Below are 27,082 nucleotides of genomic sequence, written 5' to 3'. Positions count from 1 at the left end.
AGCCATGGCATAGGGCGGAGCTTCAGTTTTCGAGCAGACTCAGTCCACCAGAGCAGGACCTGACACTACCCGATCTATCTGGACTCTCTACGCCACAGAGGAAAAGGAACATTCAGGTACTCCAATGTTCATCAGCTTCTACACCCTCCAAAAACCATGCAAAAGCACGCACCATTCTCACACAATTTTCAAAGGCACTTGCATGGCTCTCTCATGTACCTTCTGGAGGGGCCAGAAGCCATGTGAGAAGACATCCCATTCTTGCGCAGCCTCTGCAGCCTCCAAAAATCACACAAGAACGGGGCATGCTTTTGAGAATAGTTGTTTGATGCTGGTGAATGCTGACATGTCACTGAAAATGCAGCTTCATCTGTGACGAATGTGTCACAGGTTCACCATCACCGTGTTAGAGCACAGAAACCCATTACACTAGAACATCACAATTTTACTTGAATATGCACTTTTCTTGCTCAGTCACATGGATACCGGTAATTAAAAACACAGCTGGTAGGTTACTTAAGTGGGGGCCAGATTCTTTTGTAGCTAATTTTAGGTAGGGGATGAAAAAGGAGTGACAAGAATGAGGGAAGGCACTAATCCCATCGTTCCATTACAAACAGGACAAATACATATATTATTTCTAACATTGCTGCTCTTAGAGGCAAATGGACTTAGCCTTGTTCCAGATTTTAAACATAAGTCTCCTGGCATGGAGAATTTTGTAGAACTGGCACTAGATTAGGACAGTGGAGATTCCCATCTTGGTCAGTTTGCCTTGGCAGCTTGTCATTAGTTCATGTCACTAGAAGTCATCTCCAGAAAAAATTATTGGCTAAATGACCCTCACTTCTTTGATTATCAAAATATTAGTCTCATGAGTTCTTCCTCAAAGAATGCCATTCCATCAATTGTAGAAATCCTTGGAGTTATTAGCTGTTCTCTCGCAATTAGTGGCATCACAAGGCTACAGGAGCATCTACCAGACTTGAACATGGCTAGAGCCAGGGCCTGTTTGCCTGCCACATAATTTTTTTTAAATCTTCCTGACTCAATTCGTCTGGGATCAAAGTGCTATATGTAGTACTCCAAGAAATACTGGGGTTACCCAGAATTGGAAAGTGGGCCAATGGAAAATGGATTGAGCTCTTTTAAGACTCCATCCTTCCATCAATAACTTTCCCTTCTCCTTGATGATAAAAGCCTGACTTTATACTCAAGGAATTATGCCAAGCATCCTCGGAGTCATTGTTTTTTTCTTCACAAATAACGTTAACTACTGAAGAGATTGAAATAAAAAGCCATTCTCTCTTGGATCTCTTCAAGATGGTGGCCACCATGACCTTTACCGTGCATCGGGTTCCTTGAATGGCTAGGGCATCAGAACATTGAGGGCATCGTGGGGTCCAAGGGGACAAACATAAGCCTGAACTACTACAGAAGTCTGGATGCCACCCCTGATGTGGTGTCATAAGAAATGTTCCAGTTTCCTTCAATCTCTGAGTTCCTTGATTCCCAGAGACTTGATTCCTGTGAATCCCATTGCTCTCAGAAACCTAACATCCTATCTATTGTGCACCTGTGAAAAAAGGGCCTTTTGGGCAAGTAGGAGAGCAATCTGGGTCCATCAAGCCCTTGCTTCTCTTAAAGGGCCATGTCCAAGAATGCAAGCCCAATCACCAGCTTTCCTTGATGTGTCCAGGGAGAGTGTAGAACTTTCTTGATTACAGGCATCAGAGAGAAGAAAGTTCAAAGTTATGTCAAAAGTTTTTCTATGAATTTGCTTGTGGGCAGAGACAGGATAACAAGAACTGGCAAGCTGACTTTGTCATAAGTGATCCCGTCTGGCTTCGCAGCGAGAGGAATAATTCCCTTTAAGAATGTCCTTGAGCCAACAGCAGAACTTCCATGTACGACAAAGGAAAAAGCTCTGCTGTATATTGCTCACCTCTTTTGAAGGAAGATTAGAAGACATTTTACAAATGGAAAGACAAAAACACATTTCTACGTCTCCATAAACTGAAAATGTGGAGAAATATTAAGAAACAGTGATATATTTATAGCATTTTATTTTTAATGGAAAAATAAAGACAATGCTTTAAAAATTAATATTTGCTTAGAAACATGTTCCTTCATGTAAATTATGCAAAGTAATAAAAAGTATTTTACATAAATACTACTGCATGGGGGTGGGGGAGGGAGCAGCTGACCTGTTGTCCTGGGTAGGATTCTAGTCTCAATATAAACCTGAGTATTTTAGTCACAATCTGCCATCTAGTATAATGGGAGGCTGTTTTTTTTTTTTTGTCTGTCTCTTGTTCACTACTACTATGGAATTTTAAACTAGCTGACAACACTTAGTTTTTCAAAATAGTTTTTTTTAACAAGTTTAGCAAAATATATATTATGATTCCATCATGTTCTACATCAACGATCCATAACCTGGAGAATAATTACAACTTATCACTAGAAACTGACAGCATCATTCTGCAACAATATATTTCCCAGTACCTTGTCCTTTTCTGAATATGGCACTATGATTTTATTTGAAGCAATGGAAAAAATATAATTGTCACTAAATGATCGGATTACAACTTAAGCAAAGATGAGTTTGGAGCATATCATGAACAGTTGCCAAAGCAATTGAACTGCAGGAGATACATCTGCTGGAAAAAGGAGTTTGTTTTCATTCACATTTCACATTTGTCTTGGAGGTTATAACAGAAGTGCCTGACGTTTTTTTACCTTTCGTGTGACCATTGGTTCAAACTTTTACGTAAATTAATATATGTAATCAGAATGACTGACTGTATGCAACTGATTCTAAAAGTCTTATTTCTTAGGAAGTTGAAGAAATATCAAGACTTATAATTACTCTAGTGAAAAAATCAACTTTGAAATAACATCATTATATTTAAATAATCACATAAAATATTCCATGTTAATGCTATGATATATCCCGGAGAGGCCTTTTCTGTTGCTATGATTAAACATATGTTAAAACGATTATACTAGAGAAATGTATTTCTACATGCACTCTTCAAAGTAACAAGTGAGAGAATGTAAAATTGTTATGTGTCAACTTTACATAAGTTTTTATAAAACAGAAAAATACTAGTACACACTAGAAGACAAGGTTTAATAAGAGATAAAAATGTACAAAAATATTCAAATCAGAAAGATTTTAGTCTGTACCACAGTAGTCAATACTCCTGAATGAATAGATAGTACTTCATCAAATCAACGTCAGATAGAAGTTATTTAGTACAAAGGAAGAGAACAGAACAAAAGGAAAACAAGTTTTAAACATCAGATCAACATATCTTAAATGAAAAATATTACATCAACATTGATTTTCTAAACAAGAGTATTGCAACTGCTTTTCAAAATTTGGTGGTACATTCTTCGGAAAGTCCTTAAGGCAACATATTGTAATTAATTTACAGTCTGATTTTGTGATTTGCTGAAACAACGCCCTCTACCAATTTTATTTTTAAATATTCCAGATTTTTCTTCTCTAATAAAAGTAATAGCTATGATATTTCATAAGTATATTTTACCAAATTTATAATTAAGGGCCTAATAGGATTTCCATCAATCGTCTAGTTTTCACAGTTTTAAAACTTAACACTAAAAATTAAGCTCTGAGTAAAAACTCTTGTATACATTTCAACCTACGGTCAGTGTTCAATAGAAATCACCATCATCAATTTGGCCAGAAAGGTAACTCTCAAAAACCTAACACCGGTTCCTGGATTACCATAAATCAAAACAAGAAAAAAAGCATCTTCCTTCTTCCTTTCCTCTTTGAAAAGTAGTAACAACCCAACCCAATTGGAACTGCAAGAAAATTACCGAGCTTCTTGGACCTTCTTTGACAAGGAAAAGAAGTTAATGACTTTCGAGTGTGAGCCATTTTAGAGATGAGAGGCCTGAAAGGCTTAAATACTTTTCCAAGCCACTATTTTAAAGGGTTTTTTTATTTTATTTTAAAAAAAGCTTTTCTGCTCATCCTAATGTGCTGTCTGAAGAATGGAAAGGTACATGGGGGGGATATATACAGGCTATCTAGATGATAAGAAATAGGACTTCAGGTTGAATCCTGAATGTTCACCGTCTTTGCCAAACTGCTACCTGTGTCAATATTTAGTTACGCAAGAGAACCGAAGAGCCACAATTATGCCACTGTAACTCAGAACATTGGAATCCATTTCCTGAAATTAGTCATCTATATCTTTATTAAATCAAATTTGTAAACATATTTGGTATAAATATTTCTTATTGATCTTCATCCAGTTGTTCCAAGAGGGTCCTCCTTTGTTTTTCAAGCTCACCTTCACTGAATTCACTACCAGAGGTATCCCAATTACCCTGCAAACAGATAATGACAAATGTTTGGTTCACCTTTGAATATAGTCAGGGATTCAATTCCTTTAGATCAGGGACCAGCTGCTTTTCTTGCCCACCCCACCCTGTAACCCTCATCTTCCCAGACTGATTTTATGGGACGGCACCTCTTATGCTCCACACAAATTAAGAAATGCAATTTGGCTACCAGCAGGTAATACAGATTTCATACTGGTTTGATGATGAAAAAAACAGATCCACTGTAAAATTATTTCTCTAAAATTCTGTGCTAAACTAAACATATTTTCCTGTTATGCAAATGGAAAGTGTGAAGGGGTTATCTGGGTACAATCAGAACTTAAGGAGCTATTTTAAGGCTGTGTCTAACACTGTTGAGTAGTCTAATGCTATTTTCCTACTCATCTTCAAATGCACCTACCCAAATTGGCACTCAAAATACCTATCACTGTGATAACATTAATAGAAGAATCAATTCCATTAAGCAGACTCATATTGACGGACAACTGATTCATTCAATCCAAAAGTTTTTCTTTAAAAAATTAATGATATTCCTTGGCAATATTCCTTCCTCCCCAAGGCAAATCACAAAGTATTTTTGCAAATAATCCATCCAGGAACATTACTGGCATAATAGCACTAAACTGTTATGTTCTCTCAGATGAAGATTTATTGACCCTTTAACTATTATTAAATATCCATTTTTAATATTTAAAAAACAACTTGCTTAAGATTCTCATTTAGTCATCTAAGACAAGTGTATCTAGTTTTTCAACACTTCACAGCCAGATGAAACAGATCAAGTGATCTTTGAATCCTCAATCCAAGACTTAAGAAAAATTAGAATTATCAATTGGGAAAAAATGGTAATTGGAACTATCAATTTAAAACTATCGACCCTTCAGATAAACTCCTATTTATGTATTAATTGGGACTAATTCTCGTTGGCTATCTAGATCAACTTGAAGATCAGCTGGGTACTTTCACCTAACCAGGTTCTGCCAGCATTATTTATTTAAAAAAAAATTTTTTTTTTGCACAAATAACTTTCACACTGCAAACTATCCTTCCCATATCCCCAACTACTACTCTAAGTTAACTTTACAAAGGCATTCATGTATTCAAGTAAACATTGTTTCTGATAATTACATATCCAATAGCCTAAGTAAAACTTCCTGAGGTCATGTCCTGTTTTCATCTAGGTCATCTGTAATCTTAATTTTCTTTCGTTATTTTAAAGTGCCATTCTACATGTCAAAAATATATTAATTAGAAGGATATAATAAACATTTGTACTATTATTCAGATGAATAATATGTGTCACTTAATATGTGTTGACATAAAAGATGTTACAGGAATTTCATTTTTTGGCAAATGCCTGTATAAACTAACTTTATCTACTCCTCCTCCTCTCCGATCTGAACAGATTTCATTGAGTCTCCAAATACTGACAGTTCAAACATACTGAATTAGATATTCTGAGATCTTTCAAAAATTGCATTTCATAAAAGGTATGTGCAAACTTTACTTCTTTTTGTTCTCATGCCCCACCCACATCCATACCATACCACACCAAATGCAATATAACTGGTCTTACCCGAATCTGATCTGCTTCTTCTGATGTTTCTTGTAATCGAACACTGTTGGTTGCAGGATTGTGCTGGGAAGAAAACACGCCAGAATGACCTTCCTTATGCAAATTGCACTTTATCCAGCCCATCAAAAAGGGTGATGATGATGTGTTTTAGGGATTTTGAAGAGGATCTGCTACCAGTCTTTTAAACACTTATTTGGCAGATTGTGTTGAGAATAATTTGCATGCAGGGATCAGCAAGCAGGTTGATTGCTCCAAACCTTCTCCCCAGCATCATTCATATATTTTCTCCAACTTGCTAGAAATAAATCTCTCTCTCTCACTGTGTATGTGTGTGTGCGCGCGCGTGTGTGCACACGATCATACTCTGAGCAAGGCACATGCAGCAAGCCACATCAAAGACTGTCAAAGATTGTTATGTGCTCCATGGGATGCTCAGGTGTGATCAAAGTAAACTGTGGATGTGGAATGGAAATAGACAGAATTCCAGACACCATGTATAATTCAGAAATGTTGCAGTTATTAATATACTGAACTTGGTAAGATAAAACAAACTTACAGAATCTTTGTTAGGTCTCTTCTTAGGTGGCGATTTATGCTTAGATTCAGATCTTTGTCTACTTCTTTCTTTTTCATTTTCTCTCTCTTTTTTGTCTCTTTCTCGATCCACATCCGATTCCGGAGAATCCTGTCCAAAATAAAATGAAGAATATAAATCAAAAGAAGCAATAAATTGCAATCCAGTATACCACCCCGAGATTTTTCTAAAATGTGAACTCTTCGGCAATATACTCTGTCTACATAATTTTCTTGTGCTCCAAACTAATGCTGTAAAACTGTGTTGGGTTAAACCTTCCAACTTCCACTAATTCTTCAGAATTACATAAAACCCTGAAGTTTATCTTAACAGTAGATACCAAGTCAAGCCAACTAGAGTACAAATTTTGGCTTTCCTCCTTTGCTCAATAATCTGACATATCAAGCACTGGCACACTGACATTCTAGTTCACAAAAGGAGGAGAAAAATAAAAGGCAAGGCTTGAAGTTGGCCAACCAACTTCCACGGCCTGGTTCCAGTTAACCTAAATATGCAACAGCATTGTTGCAAACAGGCCTACAAGACTGAATTGAATTCTCATTTAAGTTCTCATTTAAAAACAAACCCTAATCCTTGGTTACAGTATAATCTATCAGTATTAGGCCGCCTGTCTCTGTCACCCCATCAGAATGAACAGAGTTGGCATATTCCAGATCCTGTCATCCCTTCTCTCTTACTGTGCCTGCCCTATGGGATGATCTTGGCCCTGGCTGCCTTTCCTAAGGCTTTAAAGACTTAAATATTTGCACAGGAAGTTGAATCAAGAAGTTACACGTGCTTGTTTGAATGCTTTGTAATTTCTTTTAGTCACTAAAGCACTAATGGTTTTTCTAACCCAGGCACATGATACATTCATGTTTTTAAAGTATTGGTTTACTAGTCATGTTATGACTTTTTTGGTTTTAATCTTTGCATGCTACTTAGCACCACCACAGGGAGTTATATAAATTGCATGTATAAATACATACATTTGCTGATCAGACTAACTAGCTGTGAGACAGATGCATAACCGTTATTTACAACTTAAAAGATTGTAAGATACTGAAAATCCGTGTTGTAACCGAAAGATGCAAAACAGAAATACTCACAGACTTGTGTCTCCTCTTTTTGCTTTTCTTTTTGTGTTTCTTTGACTTCTTGTAGCTTCTCTCTATTAATGCAAAACAAATTAGGAAATGAAAGGGAAATCAGGCTGTTGAAATTTAGCACTACTTTTGTTTTTTTTCCCCTAGAGAAGATTTAGAGAAAAATAATAATATATACCAGATTCTGCACTGGAGGAGCGTTCAGAAACTGAGCGTGAGTCTGAGCGTTGCCTCTTTTTCTTTGAATGGCTATCATCATCTTCGGATTCTGAGCCCTTTTAAAGAAATAAAAAAGCCTGCTTAACATACCAGAGCTTTTAAAGATAACTTTTGAGATGAGTTCCCTGCAGCATGCTATCAAAGGCCTTACCGAACGAGAGCGAGACCTCTTTCTATGATGCTTCTTTGATTTTTTAGAGTGCTTCTTGTTCTTTGAATGATGATGCTGACACTCATGCTGCAGTATCAAAAGAATCAGAATTATTGCTTTAAAAAGCAGTACCTAGTAATCAAAGTGCTGCTTTCTTATAGTACATGACTAAATCACATAGAGGCAGTAACGGAAGCTTTTGGAGACCTCCCTTATGGTCTTATTTCAATCTTGCATTCCCCCCCAAAAAAGTCTCAGCAAATCTACTAGGAGAGAGACTGAAGAACAACTACTTTGCTTGAACAAATTTCAGCACTACCATATTGCCACAGCCTGCCAGGAACTTCTCTCCTTAGACCCTTTCCTCAGCAATCTTTGCAGGATGAGGATTAAATCTAGCTGGTTTCTTCTTACAATTTGAGGGGAATGAAGGTGTGTGTGGGGGTGGGGTGGGGGTGGGGTGGGGGCGGAGAAGTGATTGTGTACAACCATAAATTACCAAGAGCAATTTCTGAGATAGTTGTGCCTGTGCAGAAAAAGACACAGCAGTTTTAATGGCTGAAGAACAGGTGTGCCAAGTGAATTCTGAAGCAATTTTTTCCAAGAATTTGCACAACCCCAGTGGCTCATAAAGATCAATAATCAGTAGTGTGCTCAAACTGGCATACCGTGTTTCTCATATAATAAGGCTGGGTCTTATTTTTTTTTTGAGCCCCGAAAAAATGGCTAGGCCGTCTTTTCGGGCTGACTTAATTCCCCCTTGCATCTTTGGGCGGCGGCGATGGCTTGGATGTTGACCTCGGCGTTGGTGGGGCACTTTGTATGGGGTCAACGCAGGCAGCACCATATCGGGTGTGCAACAAAAGTACTTCCTAACGGCAAGCCCTCCCACCATTCCCCCATTTCGCATGGTTTAATATAGGCCTTAATTTGGGGAGGGGCTTAATTTCATTTCATGCCTATAAAACGTGCTGGGACTTCCTATTGGGGGAGGCCGTATTGTTGGAGAAACAGGGTATATCCCTAGGGTTTAAAATGACCCCAGTCACTATATGGTGCATGATGATGTTATTGTAAAAAAATATAAAGTACTATCAAAATGTTAGGGAAAAATCATACATGAGAATAAAGGACTGGGAAATTCTTAAGAAATATTCTATGGTTTCCTGACACCATGAAGCAACACATTGGCTGCAATTGGCAGGCCCATCTTTTTCTTCCCTTTATCCCCCACATTTTTCTGGATGTGTACCACAGCTGCCCTTTGAAGATCTTTCTCACATCTACCGGTTTCAGCTGTGTCAACATAGCTATAATACCCTTCAGTGAACATTAAAGTAACTATTCTTTGAGAATCTGTACAAATCTATTAGAAAATATTGTGTTTAACTGGTATGTCAGACATTACCTCCAGTAAATAAATGAAATCCTTAAATATTCGTTTTCTCTCCGATTCTAAAGTGATGTCTTCAAATGCTGGCTCTTTTACAAATCTCTCTCGAATCTATATCAAAAAGGAATTATAAGGTAATCATAGATTTTTTGCAGTTAGTGATTTCTTATTACTGCAACTGTATCGTACACAAGGATTCCTTGGTGAAAATGGAAGCATGAAATCATTTGTATGACATTAATTCAGGTTAAGAATTTAGACAGCAATTCATAAAGTAGTATTAATATTACATCAGCAACAAAATTTTGTTTCCAGCAATAGCAGTAACAATATTATTCTATGAATATTGAACCTAAGACTATAAAAAAATCTTTCGAAACACACCTGTCACCCTTTTATATAAGAACTCCACTGAGAATTTCTCCATTTCATTATTGTTGCTCTGAATTATTCCTTAAAATACACTGCTCAAAAAAATAAAGGGAACACTTAAACAACACAATGTAACTCCAAGCCAATCACACTTCTGTGAAATCAAACTGTCCACTTTGGTAGCAACACTGATTGACAATCAATTTCACATGCTGTTGTACAAATGGAATAGACAACAGGTGGAAAGCATAGGCAGTTAGCAAGACATCCCCAATAAAGGAGTGGTTCTCCAGGTGGTAACCACAGACCACGTCTCAGTTCCTATGCTTTCTGGCTGATGGTTTGGTCACTTTTGAATGCTGACGGTGCTTTCACTCTAGTGGTAGCATGAGACGGAGTCTACAACCCACACAAGTGGCTCAGTAGTGCAGCTCATCCAGGATGGCACATCAATGCGAGCTGTGGCAAGAAGGTTTGCTGTGTCTGTCAGCATAGTGTCCAGAGCATGGAGGCGCTACCTGGAGACAAGCCAATACATCAGGAGACGTGGAAGAGGCCGTAGGAGGGCAACAACCCAGCATCAGGACCGCTACCTCCGCCTTTGTGCAAGGAGGGACAGGAGGAGCACTGCCAGAGTCCTGCAAAATGACCTCCAGCGGGCCACAAATGTGCATGTGGCTGCTCAAACGGTCAGAAACAGACTCCATGAGGGTGGTATGAGGGCCACTGGTGCCCTGTGCTCTTCACAGATGAAAGCAGGTTCACACTGAGCACATGTGACAGACGTGACAGGGTGTGGAGACGCTGTGGAGAACATTCTGCTGCCTGCAACATCCTCCAGCATGACCGGTTTGGCAGTGGGTCGGTAATGGTGTGGGGTGGCATTTCTTTAGGGGGCCGCACAGCCCTCCATGTGCTCGCCAGAGGTAGCCTGACTGCCATTAGGTACCGAGATGAGATCCTCAGACCCCTTGTGAGACCATATGCTGGTGCGGTTGGCCCTGGGTTCCTCCTAATGCAAGACAAAGGCATTGATGCTATGGACTGGCCCGCCTGTTCCCCAGACCTGAATCCAATTGAGCACATTTGGGACATCATGTCTCACTCCATACACCAATGCCACGTTGCACCACAGACTGTCCAGGAGTTGGGGGATGCTTTAGTCCAGGCGCGGGAGGAGATCCCTCAGGAGACCATCCACCACCTCATCAGGAGCATGCCCAGGCGTTGTAGGGAGGTCATACAGGCACATGGAGGCCACACACACTACTGAGCCTCATTTTGACTTGTTTTAAGGACATTACATCAAAGTTGGATCAGCCTGTAGTGTTTTTTTCCACTTTACTTTTGAGTGTAACTCCAAATCCAGACCTCCATGGGTTGCTAAATTTGATTTCCATTGATAATTTTTGTGTGATTTTGTTGTCAGCACATTCAACTATGTAATGAACAAAGTATTTAATAAGAATATTTCATTCATTCAGATCTAGGATGTCTTATTTTTGTGTTCCCTTTATTTTTTTGAGCAGTGTACTTAAATTACACTCTTGTATCATATTGCTATTATCATTCCTCTTTTCTTTGGAAAAGATTTGCTACTAATTACACTACATTTCTTGAAAGTCATTTCCCAGTAATAGGTTAAACAATTAAAATAGTTGCCAAAAGTTCCTTAATTTTTAAAATAAAAGAAAAAAATCAAAATGTTGTAGGACATACTTACATCTTCCCAGACTGCATCCAATTCAATGGGAGGCGTTGCTTGCTTCAACATGCTTTTAAAAGCAGACTCTTTTCGTTTCATTTTGCGAGCTTCTTCTTTCTCTCTCTCCCGTTCACGGGCTTCTGCTTTTTCTAACAGCTGCATCGAAAATTCAAAGGGCCATTAGAAGAAAGGATTGTTGCAGGAAAAGAGGGAAAAACAGCTATAATGCAATATCATTGCAAAACACTTTTTTTATCATTTGTCATACAGAGAAGTTGTTCAGGTATATCTACAAAATAATGGTTTGGCATCGCAAGAATAAATCTCAGATTAAATTCTGGTCTACAGATCTATGCAAACTTTAATTTAGCTCTTCAGACAAAACAGAGACCACTGCCCTGGTCATTAGACTAGTATCTGAATTGACCAGGGGTGGGATGCTACCAGTTTTGCCCGGTTCTAAAGAACCGGTAGCTCTGAAGAGCAGCAGGCACAGAACTGCACAGAGCAGCGTTTTTCAGCTGTCCAGGTGGCACAGCTTAAGGATTTTTACACGCAAAACATAGTCACCGAACTGGTAGTAACGCTGGTTGAATCCCACCCCTGGAATTGACGCCCTCTGAACTCTCGGCATTAGAATTTCAATTTCAAACCAAGATCTGGCATTGCCTAAATAGCCCCCTGAATGTGTATGTCATCACAATTTATACTTTAGATTCAACAGTACCAATTTTGTGTGTGTTTGTGTGTGTGTTGCTGCTGTTTGCCCCCCCCCACAAAATTGGTACTGTTAAATCTAAAGTATAAATGTGTGTGTGTTTGTGTGTGTGTGTGTGTGTGTGTGTGTGTTTTTGTAGATTACAGCACAAGATCCAGGATATCTCCACAACAAAACTCACAAGGCCATCACACAGCCCATTATACCAATATCAACTCCATCAACCAATCAAGAGGCAGCAGCGCAGCCAAACAGCCCAGCCCCCCAAGTATTTATAGAGAGATGGCAACTCCGATCACACACTGCTTGCACTGGCACAAAGCACCAGCCTGAGGATGGCGAGTGGGACCTTGCCGAAACGTCGCCATCAAGATACTCTTAATCTTACACGGGAATTGTGCTTTTAAAGTTGTAGCAACGTTTCGGCAGAATCTCATCTGCCATCATCGGGCTTCTGTATTGTGTTCGTCTGTGAGTCAGACTTTCACAGTCGTTTCAGTTTCAGCCCCAAATTTAAAACTGAACGGCTGTGAAAGTCTGACTCACAGACGAACACAATATAGAAGCCTGATGATGGCAGATGAGATTCTGCCAAACGTTGCTACAACTTTAAAAGCACAACTATAATGACGTGGGAAAATACCCGAACAAAGCTGAATACCATACATACATATACACGTATACACACACACATATATGTATATGTATGTATATATGTATGTATGTGTATGTGTATGTGTATGTATGTGTGTGTGTGTGTGTGTATATATATATATATATATATATATATATATATATATATATATATATATATATACACACACACACATACATACATACACATATACATACACTGCAGACTAATAACATTTAATAATGTTATTCATATGAAATGGTGTTAACATTTATTGATATATTTAAAAAAAAACTTACGCTATTGAAAGCCAGTTTGATATTTCCAGCATCTAATGTAGTAGCTCTTTTAGTTGAACTGATGACCGTTACAAAGTCTTCAAAAGGAGTACTCACTTCAACTACAAATCCTTTATCCTGAAATATAATGGTTTTGATAATACTGGAAAATATAGCAATCCCACAGAAACAAATATTTGTAATGCAATACTACTATTTTTAAAACTAGATCTAGATTTTGAAATAAATGTAATAAATTTGAATTAGCAACTCTGCTTTCCCCCCAATTTAAGAATGTACATTACTTCACCTTTAAGATATCTTTGATTATCTTCTTTTCATCATGGTAGCGGGCTTTTAAATCTTCAACATAAAACTTGAAAAGATCCAGTGCTGTTGAACCTAAGGGAGGAGGGGGGGGGTATTTTTATATGGGTCAAGAGTTCTCTTTACTCTATTTGTTTATTTACTCTATTTGTTTATTTACTTTATTATTTACTCTAATATCTATTTCTTAGCAATGTACTGTAAGAAATAACAAAAAAAATTCATACACATTATTAAAACATTACTTAGCCCAAGCAAGAGAGGGTACACTTACCAGGCTGACCAAGCATATTAGTAAACCTAATATCAGAACTAATAGTTGGATATAACTCCATCCAGGATGACATTGAGTGCAGCTGACCATGTTCATGCAATTCATCCAAAAATATCTGGGGAAAAAGTAGAAAATGAGGAATCTTGTAATTAAATTTTAAAAAGCCAGACACTGTCCTGTTTTACAATCCCAAAGAAGCATAAAGAACTTCTAATGTGAAAGACAAATCAGTCAGCTCTTCCAATGTACTAAAATCTCTCTTGCTCAGCAACCCTCCTCTAGCTTTTAATCTTGGAAGAAATTTTCTACAGTCAAAGAAGGGAAATCATTGAAATGTTCACAATGCTTAGAAATCACACAAGACTTGGGGAGATTAGCTTCTGCATTCAGAATCAGAACAGTTGCTATTTTCTTTTTTTACCTAGCCGATACTCAAAATAGCTGAAAGCTCTTCAGATGGTATTAAATAGAAGTTAAGATTTTCTCAGTAACCTGAAAAGATTCTCTGTTTTTTCGCTGTCGTCGCCTTTCTCTGAGTAAGCCTTTCTGTTTCTCCTCTTCTTCCTCTTTTTCCAGTGCTCTTATGTGTTCTTCAAAACAGATCAAGGCATCCTCCTTATCCATATCTACAAAAACAGGAATACATTTTTATAAATTTAAATAATATGCCTCTTAAAATCCTTTTGGTTTGTGATCTTCCCCAAGTTTCAAACACAAGACTTTTTCTTCTTGTTCATCACTGTAAATATTAAACTAGTTAATGTTATGTCACACTAAATAGGGTGCGGAAACACTGCAATATAGAGCTACACAAAAGTCTCTGACCCTGAAATTGATAATTCCAAGTATCCCCAAAGTGGCCTAATTTCATAATGGCCCTTGCTCAACATTGAGCACAACTGATATAATATACAATAGAGTCTTTTAAGTTTTGATTCATGGACTTGCAACAGCTGATGAATATAGAAGGATCTGTATCAAAATGTGGCATAATTCATTTTTATTGTTTCTACGTATTTAAAATAAACTAATTTGTCTGGAACAACTATCTTAAAAGAAAATGTCTTAGGCAAATAAACAAACAAACAAACAAAAGGCCACTTCTTTACAAATGGATTTCAGAATATAATAATTTTAGCAAAAAACCCACATCAGAAGCCATTTTAGCTGGAAAGCACAATTAAGAGGTATACAAAATAAAAATAGCTTTCAGCCTTAAACTTGAAGACTGGGTTTCTTAACCAACTGGCTTCAGGATTAAAAGTGAGATTCCTAAATTATAAACTAGCAATTTATTCTATAACCTCATCTCTAATTTAAAGCCTATGTTCCCAACCTAGGGGTCTTTTTTTAGGACGGTAATGAAAAAAAATGGTTTTATACCATTATGAAAGCAAAAATTATGTGACACAGAGGTTCTAAAAACTAAATGACAATATACTGAAAATGCCTACCTAGTTGTCTTATTCATATGTACTGGCAAGGTTTCTTCACGATTCCTCTTGGAAACTGGACATATGCACTATTCATTTCTATACTTGCCCTATGCTAATTATAATTCAGAGCAAAATAATTTCTTAGTACAAATAAATGTGTTTATTCATATCTTAAGTTTAAAATTATATCTCTATATGTGGATTCCAATTATATATCTTCACCATCAGAGGCAGGCTTTGCTGAAAGAGGCAGATTTGCGGGGCAGGGAAACATGTTCTCAGTATTTTATCCTATACAAATCTTACCACACTGTTCAAATCCATGGTAGATAAATCCCAGCTCCTTGGAGAGGATTTTGAGAGTGTGGTTATATAGAATGGTAAACTTATTCTGGAATGGCAGAAGCCTTCAATTATTATTTTGATTTAACAGTTTTAATAGATGAGTTGCTATTATCAATTACACTCAAAAGTTTATTTTTTTTTACAGAAAGGTAAAACACAATTATCCTTACTCTGAAGTTCTTCATCTTCTGCAAATGTAGGATTGTCCATCAGATACTGCTGAGCCTCTGACCATGTGGTAGAGTAGGTGACATTAGCCATATTGTCCAGAATGTTTTTTAATGCCTCCCAGTTCCTCTTCCTTAGCTGTTTGGCTTGTTCCTGAAAAAAAGACAGACATATAAAATATAGTGATGTTTTCCTAAAATGCAGCATTGACCATAGTTGATATGACAGACATGCACAAATATTGAACAACTGTATCCTATTTCTGTGGTTTGGCCTGAACTTTCAATTCTATAAAAATCACACTTTGCAGGGAAAGGTGATAAGTGTTAATCTTAGCAAGAAACTACCAGACTTTCAAATTTGACTCCTTTCTAGAAAATTCCGACACTAGAACATCAAGTTTTCTCTTTATTCTTTTGTTAATTATTTAATAAACAAATTTTATCAGTCAACAATTAGAAACATTAGGCATTTTTATGGCAACCATGACAGAAATTTACTCTCCAAATCTCAAATATATTGTTTAAAAATTGACCTTATTATCTCAGAGGATTTTGTTTTGTTTTGTTTTTGTTAGAATCAATTACCTTTTCTTTTTTTGACAGGAAGAATAGAACATCTTCATAAATTTCAAGGCGATCACGTTCAGAAATTGCATTCCAGACTTCCAGCTCTCCAAACATTTGTTCAGCTTTTCTACATACAGGAATACAACAATTATATAGTAAATCTATTAAAAACATTTTCTTTTGACTTCATTCTCCCTTGATAGCTACCAGCATCTTATTCCTTCTATTATCTAAACTAGTTATTTTTTCTTCCATATGCAGTTAACAAAGATCTGAAAAGTATTCTGAAATGTCAACCACTAGTATTTGTATTATTGTTCTTCCCAATTTTCTCTACCTCTAATTCAGAGTTCCCCAACCTTTTAGCTTTGCAAACTGGCTGGGAATGGGGTGGGGTGGGGGTTCCACGCGAATGGAGCGTGCATGCACATTGCTGCTTGTGCAAGTGGGGATGTGCGTGTGCACACCCCCCGTTCCACAGTTCGATTCAAACAGCTCAAGGCTCAGTTGTGGGCCATAGCCTGGGACTTGGGGATCTCTACTCTAATTCAATCCAAATATTTTCCTTCAATTTCCTTGTCAACTAATACTGAAAATATTTATTTACCAACATGATAGCACTCTCACTGCTTGGCCTGAAATTGAGGCCTGGGGACATCAGCAATGGGCAGACTGCTGAAGGCTGTCATTGGTAAGATCTACCATCTCTAGCTTTATGCAACAGCAAGCCTCATGCTCCCTGACACTCATCTCCCCCCCCCCACAAGCTTGTAGCCCTCATCTGCCTCCCCCCACCAAAGTCTGCTTGCTTGTGGCTCCTGCCTCCCATATACACAGAGGTTTTCATTTAATGAATCCTGCATTCCTACAGAGAAACCAGAAGTACCAAAATTTCAGCTGTTAAGCAATGGAGACATGCAATGACCTGCTTTATGACTGCATCATTTGGTAACACATATTTTTGTCCCAATTGCCATAGTAACCCCAGGACTACCAGTACTGTCATTCCCACCAGCCTATCTTACGTAGTTATTGCAATTTGTGTGCAGACATAGAGTTCCTAAGGAAAGATCTCAGTCATGATACTAAGATTTTAGCATTGGGCTGTATATTAGCTAATCTTACTTGTATCTGGTTGTTGATGTCATTTTTTCATGATTTTCAAGGAAACGCTGAAAAGATTCTTTTGCTTCTTTGTATTTTAATCTTGCTTCTTCTTTTTCTTCTTTCTCTGTCTGGACTTTGTAAGCATTAAAGGCTTGTTTCTTCTCACTTAATTTTGCCAAAGCACTGCAAATTGAGGAAACATCAACTAAAATTAGTCCTTTTATATCCAGCTTATTAAAAAATAGTCATTTTTGCAAAGAATCGTTTAAAATAATATAGTGATACCTGTATCTTGGATCATTAATGATCATTTTCATAGCTTGTTCCCAAGAGGCATTGGATGGCACACGCTGTGAAGACAGAAGATAAATCACACAAGCTCTGGAACTGACATTTTGTTTTCACAAGTGAGGAGCTAAAAAAGAACTGCTCCATCTTATGTAATTTTCTGTTATCTAAAGGAAATTAAGTTATCTGGCTTGTTGTTTTACAATCAGGATAATATTTTTTACCCAATATAATTAATATATTTTCCCTCAAAAAGTTCTATAACAGTGATGACAAATATCATGTATAGCACACTTATATAACCATGATGTCATAGCATTCTTCACATTTATAGAAAAAGCAAGTCCAAGAATACTTATTTCCCAATTCCTGTTTTTTTAAAGGTATTAAAACTATCACTCAGAAAACATCTTTTTGATTCAGCAGTTATGTTTCAGCAATCACCAAGAATGAAATCATAATGATTAAGTAGAATATTCAAAATTTTAAACACACCTAATCCTCTTTCTTACCTCAACTAATCTGCCTAAAACTTTCAAAACATATAAGCAAAAATGAAACTTCCATATTAAAAAATCTTTCTCCCATGGATTTTTATAAAAATCCACCTGTTTAAATAAAGTATTTAGTATTTACTTTTGCATGAATGTTACTCAAGCTCTTACAAAAATCAGCAACTCTCCTAATCAATTATATTTGTAATTCTTGACATTCAAAAAATAGTTGATTCAGTATAAAAACCTTTTCTTTCAATAGTTCTTTAAATGCTTGCTTGGCTTCTTCTTTTGTATTCCAAGTATAAGTTTTTTTCACTGGTTGGGCTTCCTCTTCTTCCTTTTTGGGTACAACACTATCAATTAAAAAAAAGTTGGTTACTTTAACAAATAGCATTAATTAAATAGAATACCTATTGAGGCAGTAATCATAAATATTAGGCTGATGCCTTTTAAAAAATAACGAGATAAGCTAACCATCTTGGGTTAGTTCCAAATACATTAATACATTTGACATGCATCATTTACTTAGACAACTGATAAACTAGATGTCCCTTAATACAGGGGTGTCAAACTCAAGGCCTGCAGGCCAAATCCAGCCTGTGGGGTGCTTAGATCTGGCCCGTGGGACCACCCTGGAGACAGCGAAGGACCGGCCCGCGGTGCCTCTGCCAGCGAAAACTGAGCTCGGGAGGGCTGTGGGTGGCCCTCTTGAGCTCCGTTTTCACTGGCAAAGCATTCGTGCCGCCCCAGTCCATGACAAGTGAAGTTGAGCTGGCCACCCCCACCATGGCCACCCCACCCCCCGCGATCAAACATAACCCTGATGCGGCCCTCAATGAAATCAAGTTTGACACCCTTGCCTTAAAATGAGCACTCTTAAGAAAGTTAGTGTCCCTTAAACCTATCCTCCAAAATCAGCCCCCTTTGAGTTTAGGCTCCTCCCACTTTTGCAGTGCAGTTCTCAATGCTATGCAAAGCTTAAAGAGGCCCCTGAGACAACCCAAATTACATATTCTTGCCATAAAAACAATCACTATTCAAAAGATTTAATCATTTAATTTAGTATAAATTACGTGTAACCAATTCTTCAGGCTACTGCAAAATGGAATGTGCCTAGCAAGTGCTCTCCGCACAGGATATGCAGTCTATCAGAAATGAGATGAAGTTCGGGACAGAAATTGCAATATAAAGAAATACCATGTATAACACCCAGAGTTGGAAAAACAAGCCTACAGGAAAAAGATTCCAGGTTTCACAAGAAGGTTCTCTAGCAGGAAAAATAAGTGAAAGCTATTCTGGAAACTTTTCCTTTCTTATCTTTGTTACAGGAAATGGAAAAGAAATTAGAAGATAACCTATTTAACCATTGTGGTTGTCTTTTCCTACTGCACAATTTAAGATGACAAGGCCCCAAAGGTACTAGAAGTTATTAACTAAAAGGAAAACAAAAAAGAAAAAAAGGGGGCGTGCATAAGCGCACCAACGTGCCTACCGTCCCTGTCCTATTGTTTCTCTTATCCTTCTTTTATTTTTCTTATATGTACCCATTTCATGTATTCACAACTATGTATACACTTATACTTATTATCTTGTAAACAATTGGCAAATCAAATAAATCAAATAAATAAAAATAAAAACCCCAGTACTTGTCTTTTCTCCTTCCATTTTTTTAAAGAAACGAAACCTGTTATTTTTTATCCCAAACTATGAAATATTCTCTTGCAATATAATAGCAGGTGAGTATTAAGAACTATTACTTACTCCGAGGATTCTTGCTTTGGCATTTCTTCCACAGAGTTTGTGATAACCTCCATGCTCTGTTCTTGTACAGCAGAAGGAGCCGCTGGCTGCACCAGTTCGTCTGCTGAAGGAGCTACCCCAGCATCATTTTCTATAACTGGAGTCACAGCAGAAGGCTCTGCTTCTGGAGCTGAGGCCACGGCAGGAGCAACAGGGGCTGAGGGTACAGGTATTGGTGTTTCAGGAACACTGGCAACAGCAGCTGGAATCCCTGGTGCAACCGCAGCAGATGAAACTGGAACAGATTCTTCTGATTTGCTATAGAAATAGAAATCATGTTTGGTTCTAAAAATCCTGCCAATTTCACAAAAATCGTATTTTCCACTGCACATCGGTAAATAACTTTCCCCATGAAAAGTCCAATTTGTAACTGATTTACAAGATAGGGATATAGCATCAGCCTCTAACTTTTTGTATCTCCTTCAGAATAGGCAAGGCATAGTGTTTGACAGCATTAATGCCTTAAAATTTCTACTAAAAGTCTAATGAAATACAGGCTGATATAGAATTCTTCTTAGCAGCAGTTCTATTACATATAAGTCCATGTATCTGCAGTTATAAATAGAATATCAACCCTGCACTTTTAATTTAGTAAACATGGCTATTAGTTATTAATAGAGTTGCCAATTAATATACTTAACACTTCAAAATCTATTCAAGACATTAATGAGAATCATATTCTGCATATTCTGTTGTTTATATCAACAGTTATTGAACATTTAATATCAGCATGTTGAGAAGCTAAAACTGTGTAAAATTCAGCTGCTGGACTGCAAACCAGGAATGATATAGTACTAGCATTGTTTCAAACTCTGTTAAGTTTGTCAATTGTTTTCTGAATGTAATTCGAAATGCTGGTCTCAACCTTGATGCTAAATATATAATTACCTAAGTACTTTCTGAGATATTGTCTTTAATCTCTACTTTTTCTGCTTCCAAAAAGGTTTTTAAAATGAATTAATCTGTTCATCAGTTTTGTCTGCATTTTAGTTTAAATACAACATCTTTAAGAAAAGCGTTTGTAAGCATACCTGTTTTCTTCTGCTTTAATCATTGCTGTAAAAAAAATAAAAAATATTTATATATTTAAGATACTGTATATCATTTTAGAGATAGACCCTAAAACATTTTGCATGTGAAAAAATCACTTTTTTGATTTTTAAGTGAAAATGATATAGCCTATATGTCAATAGCGTTTCATGAATGAATTAATAACTTTTTCAGACCACAGAACACAAAAGATATTTCAAAAATGTACAGATGTCAGACTTTCAGGGGAATGGAGAATTGAAGACGTTTTCACAAAAACAAAGCCAATGATCATGGCAAAGACCAAAGAACCAGTGAGTAAACTAGTATTCTGGAATCTCTCCAGATAAAGAGGACAAGAGATCGCAAGGAGACCACAGGACAGTGATTTTCCACAGGTCTGAATGCTAGGGAACAAAAGGATTAACCATTTTGTTCACAACCATAGTTGAGCATTATAATGACCCTAAATTTGCAAGCCCTGCTGTCTAATCACTTTTGAAAATTACCTATTAATTAAAGCTATTAGAGACCTTTGGAACAACATTTGAAAACTCCTTGGGTAGATTTATCTTTAGTTCTGAATAAAAGAAAATATAATTAAAAGTTTAAGAACTTAAAAGAATTTAAAATAGACAGCAAAAAGCTAAGTAAAATGTTGATATATAAAGTTATACAAAACTTAAGGAATTTAACGAATTTGAAATATTGATTTTCACCATAAGATTTTGGAATTAACTATAAAATAACTTCTCATCAGAAACAGACTTATTTTGGCTCTCCTGGCTATTGTAAATCATATCAAAGATTAAGTTACTTTATGATTTTAAGATGCTAGACACTAAAAGGGACCAAATATTCTAAGTAGAAGGGAAAAAATACAAGCTTGTTCTAGATGTCAGTTAATAGTGGGACTTACAAAATGACACAAATGTTATAACATCACAAACATTAAAAAATTAGACAACATCAACAGTTTTAATAATGAGGTGTTAACGAAAGAATGACAGGTGTGGAACAAATGTAATCTGACATAGCACAGAAAGTACCAAAACAGACTTTATCTCATCATACAGAAATCTGTGTAATGGGATAAAGAAGAATTAAAGAGAAATAAAAGTCCTATAACATTTGATTGGATTAAAGATTAAGACTATTAGACATAAAAGAAAGGAATGTAAAATGGTTTATTTGATTAAGGTTAAAATAAAACATTGTTTTGCAAAATTCTTGCAACCTTTTAATTGCTTTATTTGCTGAGACCAGGACTGATGTTTTATGAATTTGGTCACAGATAAGGGATCAGATGAATAGACATTTGTAACCATATAGGGGTAAAGAATTAGCAAATTTGTTAACACCTTTGTTAACACCTGTGATGAATATTGGAAGTCACTTCTTTATATATTTCTTTTCTTTTTCTTCATTTTATTCTTTTCTTTTTTTTTTGCATTTTCATTCTTTTTCTATTCTTTTCTCTTTTTCTAAGTTTAGTTTGTATTAGTTTTTACTTATAATCCAACTTCTTAATGAACATTATATTTAAAGAATGCACATCTTGGATCTTTTCATCTTAACACTAATGTATGAGCTAGAGTATAAACCCGTAATAATTTCTGTACAATTTTGGAACTTCCTACTAATTCCAATCCCAAATGCTAAAATCAGATCACTGCCTAAAATCCTTTAGAATTGCTGTCTGAGAATTGCTGACTGTATCCTTTTATCTCTTGTCAACAATAATTTCTCCAATTATTCCTCTAACTAAAACCTTTAAAATATCTTAGATTATTTCATTATATGGTCTGAATTTCCTACCTTTACTAACTGGAATTGTCGCTGCTATCTATATAGTAGCTTATGTTGAAGATAAAACATCATGATAATTACCTTCAAGATCTTCCAGTTCTTTGGGTTTTGCCCAACGTGATTCCTTTGTTTGAGAGTTGTAGTAATAAGGCTTTCCAGAATCAGATTTGTATTCTTTCCATGGGCATTTTGACAACAATTGCTAAGAAAGGGGAAACAACACAATATCTTAAACCATTCTATAATACAGAAAGGAATGTAATAAAATGCTTTTAGAATCTTTGGATGAAGATGCAAAATGCAAAGATACAAGTTACACACAATTCCAGTTATGAAATAAAACTCTTTTGGCATCCTCTGCCTACTGCAGCATTAATATGAAGGCTAGGATATTAGAACTGCACATCGAAAGGAACATTTTTCTTAATAGTAAATATTTCTTTTTAATTCAATGAGACATGGGTAGTTAAATATTCTCAATTCTTTTACCTCTGCAGGGGTTTTAAGATCATCTGGCTTCTCCCAGGTAGACTGCTTGGTCTCAGTATTGTAATAGTATGTTCTTCCATCTGGCGACTTATGCTCTGACCACGTAGATTTCTATGGAAAATAGAACATTCTATAGAAAATTTCTTTCTTGGGATTTTAAGATGGAGCATGACAAAACTGTTAAGAGAAAAACATGATACCTGTTTTGAGGGCTCTTCGTTAGTAGAGTTATTGGTTGGAGTGGCTTGTTGCACTGTACAAACTGGAGGCGTAGGCTAAATAAAAAAATATGATATAAAATTTAATCCAGTGAAATACAGTTATGTTTTTATTCAAGAGATAAAAGGGATACTCTTGTTCCTTAATTTTATTTCTGTATTTTAGAAAGCAAAGGTTTTGATCACATTACTTTTTAAGCCTTCATCAGATAATAACAAAAAAAAATGTCACTATAAACCAATGTACCGTATTTCCCCAAAAGTAAGACCCAGTCCTGTATTTTTTTTTGCCACCAAAAAAGGCACCAGGTCTTATTTTCGGAGAATGTTTTCCACTGACTCACTTAGCAGCAGCGGCATCAACAGCTCTGCCCAGCAGGACCCCGCTGCCAGCCCACTCCTTCTGTGGCTGCTTGTTGCCAGTTGTGCACATTACCCCCAGCCTCCATTTCGCTGTCAGAGGCCTTCAGGAAAGGCCTCTGTAGCTGAGGTCCGGATTGATTTATGTATCGCCCCAGCCTCTATTTTGCTGTCAAAGGCCTTCAGGATTGATCTGGAGCTCTGTTATCGGCTGCAGAGGCCTTTCCTGAAGACCTGACAGTGAAACGAGGCCGGGGGCAATGCATCCAAGTGGTGGCAAGCGGCCGAAAAAGTGGGCCAGCAAGGCAGGTGTTGGGGTGTGTGCAAGGCCTGGCTGCAACTGTCTGAAGATAAGCAGTTCAACTCCCCATCTCCACCCTTGCTTGATTTATGCCCGTACGTTTTGCCGCACCCCCTGCAACCAGGTGCAAGAGTAGACAGGGTCCTAACTAGGGCTTATTTGGGGAAAGGGAGGGCCTATATTGGGCGCACACGTAAAAATCAAGCTAGGGCTTACTTTCAGGGCAGGTCATATTTTCAGAGAAACACAATATTTCTTACAATGCTTTTAAAAGTCCCATGGCTGAAAAGTTCATAATCTGGTTTCTTGATAGATTCTAAAAGCTATGGATGTAATCAAGAGGGATGCATGCTTGTTTATTACATAGTTATTTACTCAGTCATATTAATAAATTGATGGTGGCAGTTTGTGCCAACCAGATAAGACCAAATTGTATGTGTTAATGGTCCAACTTCTCAGTTGGATTTCAAAAAGCAAAGCAATTGGAACAAAACCTTACTGAACATTCTCTGACCTGTTTAATATAAATGAAGAAATATTTCATTTCAAGATCGTAAGATGCTATTGTCATTTCTGCTGCTAATCATATTTTTATGATGTATCTTGTTTCTGATTCGAATCTATAGAAGAGATGGTAAGTTTGAAGCTATGTCTATGCACAATGAAATATAACCCAATCTACAAAATGGCAGTTATTCAGAAATGAAAACTACTTAGGTTACAACAATGATGAATAGGAAACCCCTGCTTCCATTAAATGTAATAATGCTTACTAAAATAGCTTCATTAACTATAGTTTAATGTGCTTTTTAAAAGTAAATCTGCATTATATAGAAATGAAATCACTGATTGCAATAATCAAGCCTAAGACTCAAATGTGCTGATAGCAATGGAGAAGTGAATAGAATATGATCTTAATTATTTTATAACAGGTGATTGCATAGCTATATGCAAATAGCTATGTCTAAAATAAAATAAAAACTCAATAAAGTAATGCAGACATGGAAAAATAAATTTATACTAAAGATAAATACTTTTCAGATGTGAGGTCATGAAATTTGAGATTTCAAGACAGTACTTGCTGTCCTTTTTGAAGCCTTTCTATAAGCCACATTCGTCTACAGCAGGGGGCAGCACAAAACCAATTCTGATGTCAGAAACCTTATCAGAGTCATCAGATGTAGGAAATAAAAGTTGAAAAATACATCCAAGAAGACGATAATGAAAAATCGCTTCCACAATAAAGCCAAGAAAATTCATCAACATATTAATATGATTACAAGGAGTCAAAGCTCATTGTAGGAACCCTTTTATATACTTTCCCTGTAAGGAAAAATGGAGCCTATAGAGATTGCTTATGAAACTGGTTACAGATAGAGTTCTCGACTTATGACCATTGGTTTAATGATGGTTCTAAGTTATGGAATAAGTAGCTTACAACCTGCCCTCAAAGTCACAACTGCTACACCATCCCTGCAGTCTTTTGATTACAGTTCGGGTACCTGGAAACTGGCAATCATTTACAAGGATTGCAACATCCTGCATTCACATAATCATGATTAATGGTTTTCCCAGCTTGCTTCTGATAAACAAAATTAATTGGGGAAGCTGGATTTGTTTAAGCACATGATTCACTGAACGACCATGATTCACTAAATGACTACAGTAAACTCGTTATAAAATGGGGTCCAGCCATATGATGACTCATTGCACTGCTTAGCAACCAAAATTTCGGGCTCAACTTTGGTCATAAATTTAAGATTACTGTACATTCATACCCTTGAAAATTCTTAAGGATTCAATAAATAACAAAAACATTTTATAACTTAAAAATTGTGTTTTTGTGCAAATTTGCATTACAAAAACATTTTCCAATATATTCATAACGCCCTGACTGGAGCTAAATATATTATGTTCTTACATGCTCTGAGAAGTAATTCCTAATCATTACTATATTAACTATTAGGGAACTTGCAAACTGAGGAAATGTAGCCTAATTCAGTCACAATTCTGACCAAGCCTCAAGTTTACGAAACTTGTTTCTCATTCTTGTTCCAGAATAGTTACAACAGGTTAAGAAGCATTTCATTCTGTTTTTATGACAAGAGTCTCTGGGAGACACGCGGCATAAAAATTTATCAAATAAACAACAAAGTACAAATAGTTAAGTACGGTATATTAAAGGCTCAAAAATCTACAAAATAGCAGGCATGGCATTGGGATCCAAGCCCTGTCCAATTTGCATACGTGTACAGCAGGATTTGCATTTTAACACACTTGATAACATGTAGATTTTGAACACCCTGTAGGTTAGTTAAAAATTACAGCTAGTTTTTAACCGTGGTTCATTAATACTCCAAATCATCATTATTTAGTAGTTCTGGTTTGGCTATATCAGAACTAGCTGAAACATCAGGCATGATCAGTGGTGGGATTCAAAAACTTTTACCACCAGTTCTGTGGACATGGCTTGGTGGGCGTGGCCATGTGACTGGGTGGGCATGGCTTTTTTTTTTTTTGCAGCCTCCACCCGTTTTTGGGAGCTTCCTAGCCTCAGAGGAGCCTCTGGGGATGTGTTTTTGCTCACCTAAGGCTCCTTGAGGCTCTGGAAGAAAAGGAACAGAGCATGGGAGCAGCATGCAGCATCCCTCCAAGCTCCGTTTTGGGAGCTTCCTAGTCTCAGAGGAGCCGGGGGGCATTTTTGCTCACCTAAGGCTTCTCTGGGGCTCTGAAAGGCAAAAAATGGAGGGGGGTCCTGAGCTCCTCCCTGCATTTTTTGCCTTCCTGGGCTTCAGCAAGGGGAATCCCGGCACAGCTGATTGTATCTACAGCTAATTGTCGGGAGGGGAAAAAAAAATACCTTAGGTGAATGTCAGGCAGGTGGGCGGGGTGAGCATCGGGCGGGAGGGCGACTGGGTGGGGGGCGTGGCCAGCCAGAACTTACCAGTTCGGCGAC

The 27,082-nt window shown here is 37.0% G+C and overlaps 1 protein-coding gene across 3 annotated transcripts in view; it reads right to left on the bottom strand.

Moving 5' to 3' along the window:
• Nucleotides 1-3,115: 3,115 nt before the first annotated feature.
• PRPF40A (pre-mRNA processing factor 40A) overlaps nucleotides 3,116-27,082 on the bottom strand; it is a 38,060-nt gene continuing 14,093 nt past the window's right edge. For all 3 annotated transcript variants that reach the window (XM_087949979.1, XM_087949982.1, XM_087949981.1), the window contains 22 exons: nucleotides 23,448-23,522; nucleotides 23,248-23,358; nucleotides 22,840-22,960; nucleotides 20,952-20,976; nucleotides 19,882-20,178; nucleotides 18,365-18,473; nucleotides 17,621-17,685; nucleotides 17,354-17,518; nucleotides 16,247-16,355; nucleotides 15,662-15,812; nucleotides 14,203-14,336; nucleotides 13,711-13,825; nucleotides 13,420-13,511; nucleotides 13,131-13,247; nucleotides 11,498-11,635; nucleotides 9,418-9,513; nucleotides 8,010-8,096; nucleotides 7,818-7,914; nucleotides 7,643-7,704; nucleotides 6,516-6,644; nucleotides 5,960-6,022; nucleotides 3,116-4,368 (listed from right to left, as the gene is read on the bottom strand). In XM_087949979.1, the coding sequence (XP_087806105.1) occupies nucleotides 4,276-4,368; nucleotides 5,960-6,022; nucleotides 6,516-6,644; nucleotides 7,643-7,704; nucleotides 7,818-7,914; nucleotides 8,010-8,096; nucleotides 9,418-9,513; nucleotides 11,498-11,635; nucleotides 13,131-13,247; nucleotides 13,420-13,511; nucleotides 13,711-13,825; nucleotides 14,203-14,336; nucleotides 15,662-15,812; nucleotides 16,247-16,355; nucleotides 17,354-17,518; nucleotides 17,621-17,685; nucleotides 18,365-18,473; nucleotides 19,882-20,178; nucleotides 20,952-20,976; nucleotides 22,840-22,960; nucleotides 23,248-23,358; nucleotides 23,448-23,522 (2,451 nt within the window). In that variant the 3' untranslated portion in view covers nucleotides 3,116-4,275. The remainder of the gene's footprint in view (nucleotides 4,369-5,959; nucleotides 6,023-6,515; nucleotides 6,645-7,642; nucleotides 7,705-7,817; nucleotides 7,915-8,009; nucleotides 8,097-9,417; nucleotides 9,514-11,497; nucleotides 11,636-13,130; nucleotides 13,248-13,419; nucleotides 13,512-13,710; nucleotides 13,826-14,202; nucleotides 14,337-15,661; nucleotides 15,813-16,246; nucleotides 16,356-17,353; nucleotides 17,519-17,620; nucleotides 17,686-18,364; nucleotides 18,474-19,881; nucleotides 20,179-20,951; nucleotides 20,977-22,839; nucleotides 22,961-23,247; nucleotides 23,359-23,447; nucleotides 23,523-27,082) is intronic.

Source organism: Notechis scutatus, chromosome 1, assembly GCF_049901735.1.
Source record: "Notechis scutatus isolate UNSWTSFEM ecotype Mainland chromosome 1, rNotScu1.2, whole genome shotgun sequence".
Lineage (NCBI taxonomy): Eukaryota > Metazoa > Chordata > Lepidosauria > Squamata > Elapidae > Notechis > Notechis scutatus.
This window is presented reverse-complemented; position numbering and strand designations above follow the sequence as displayed.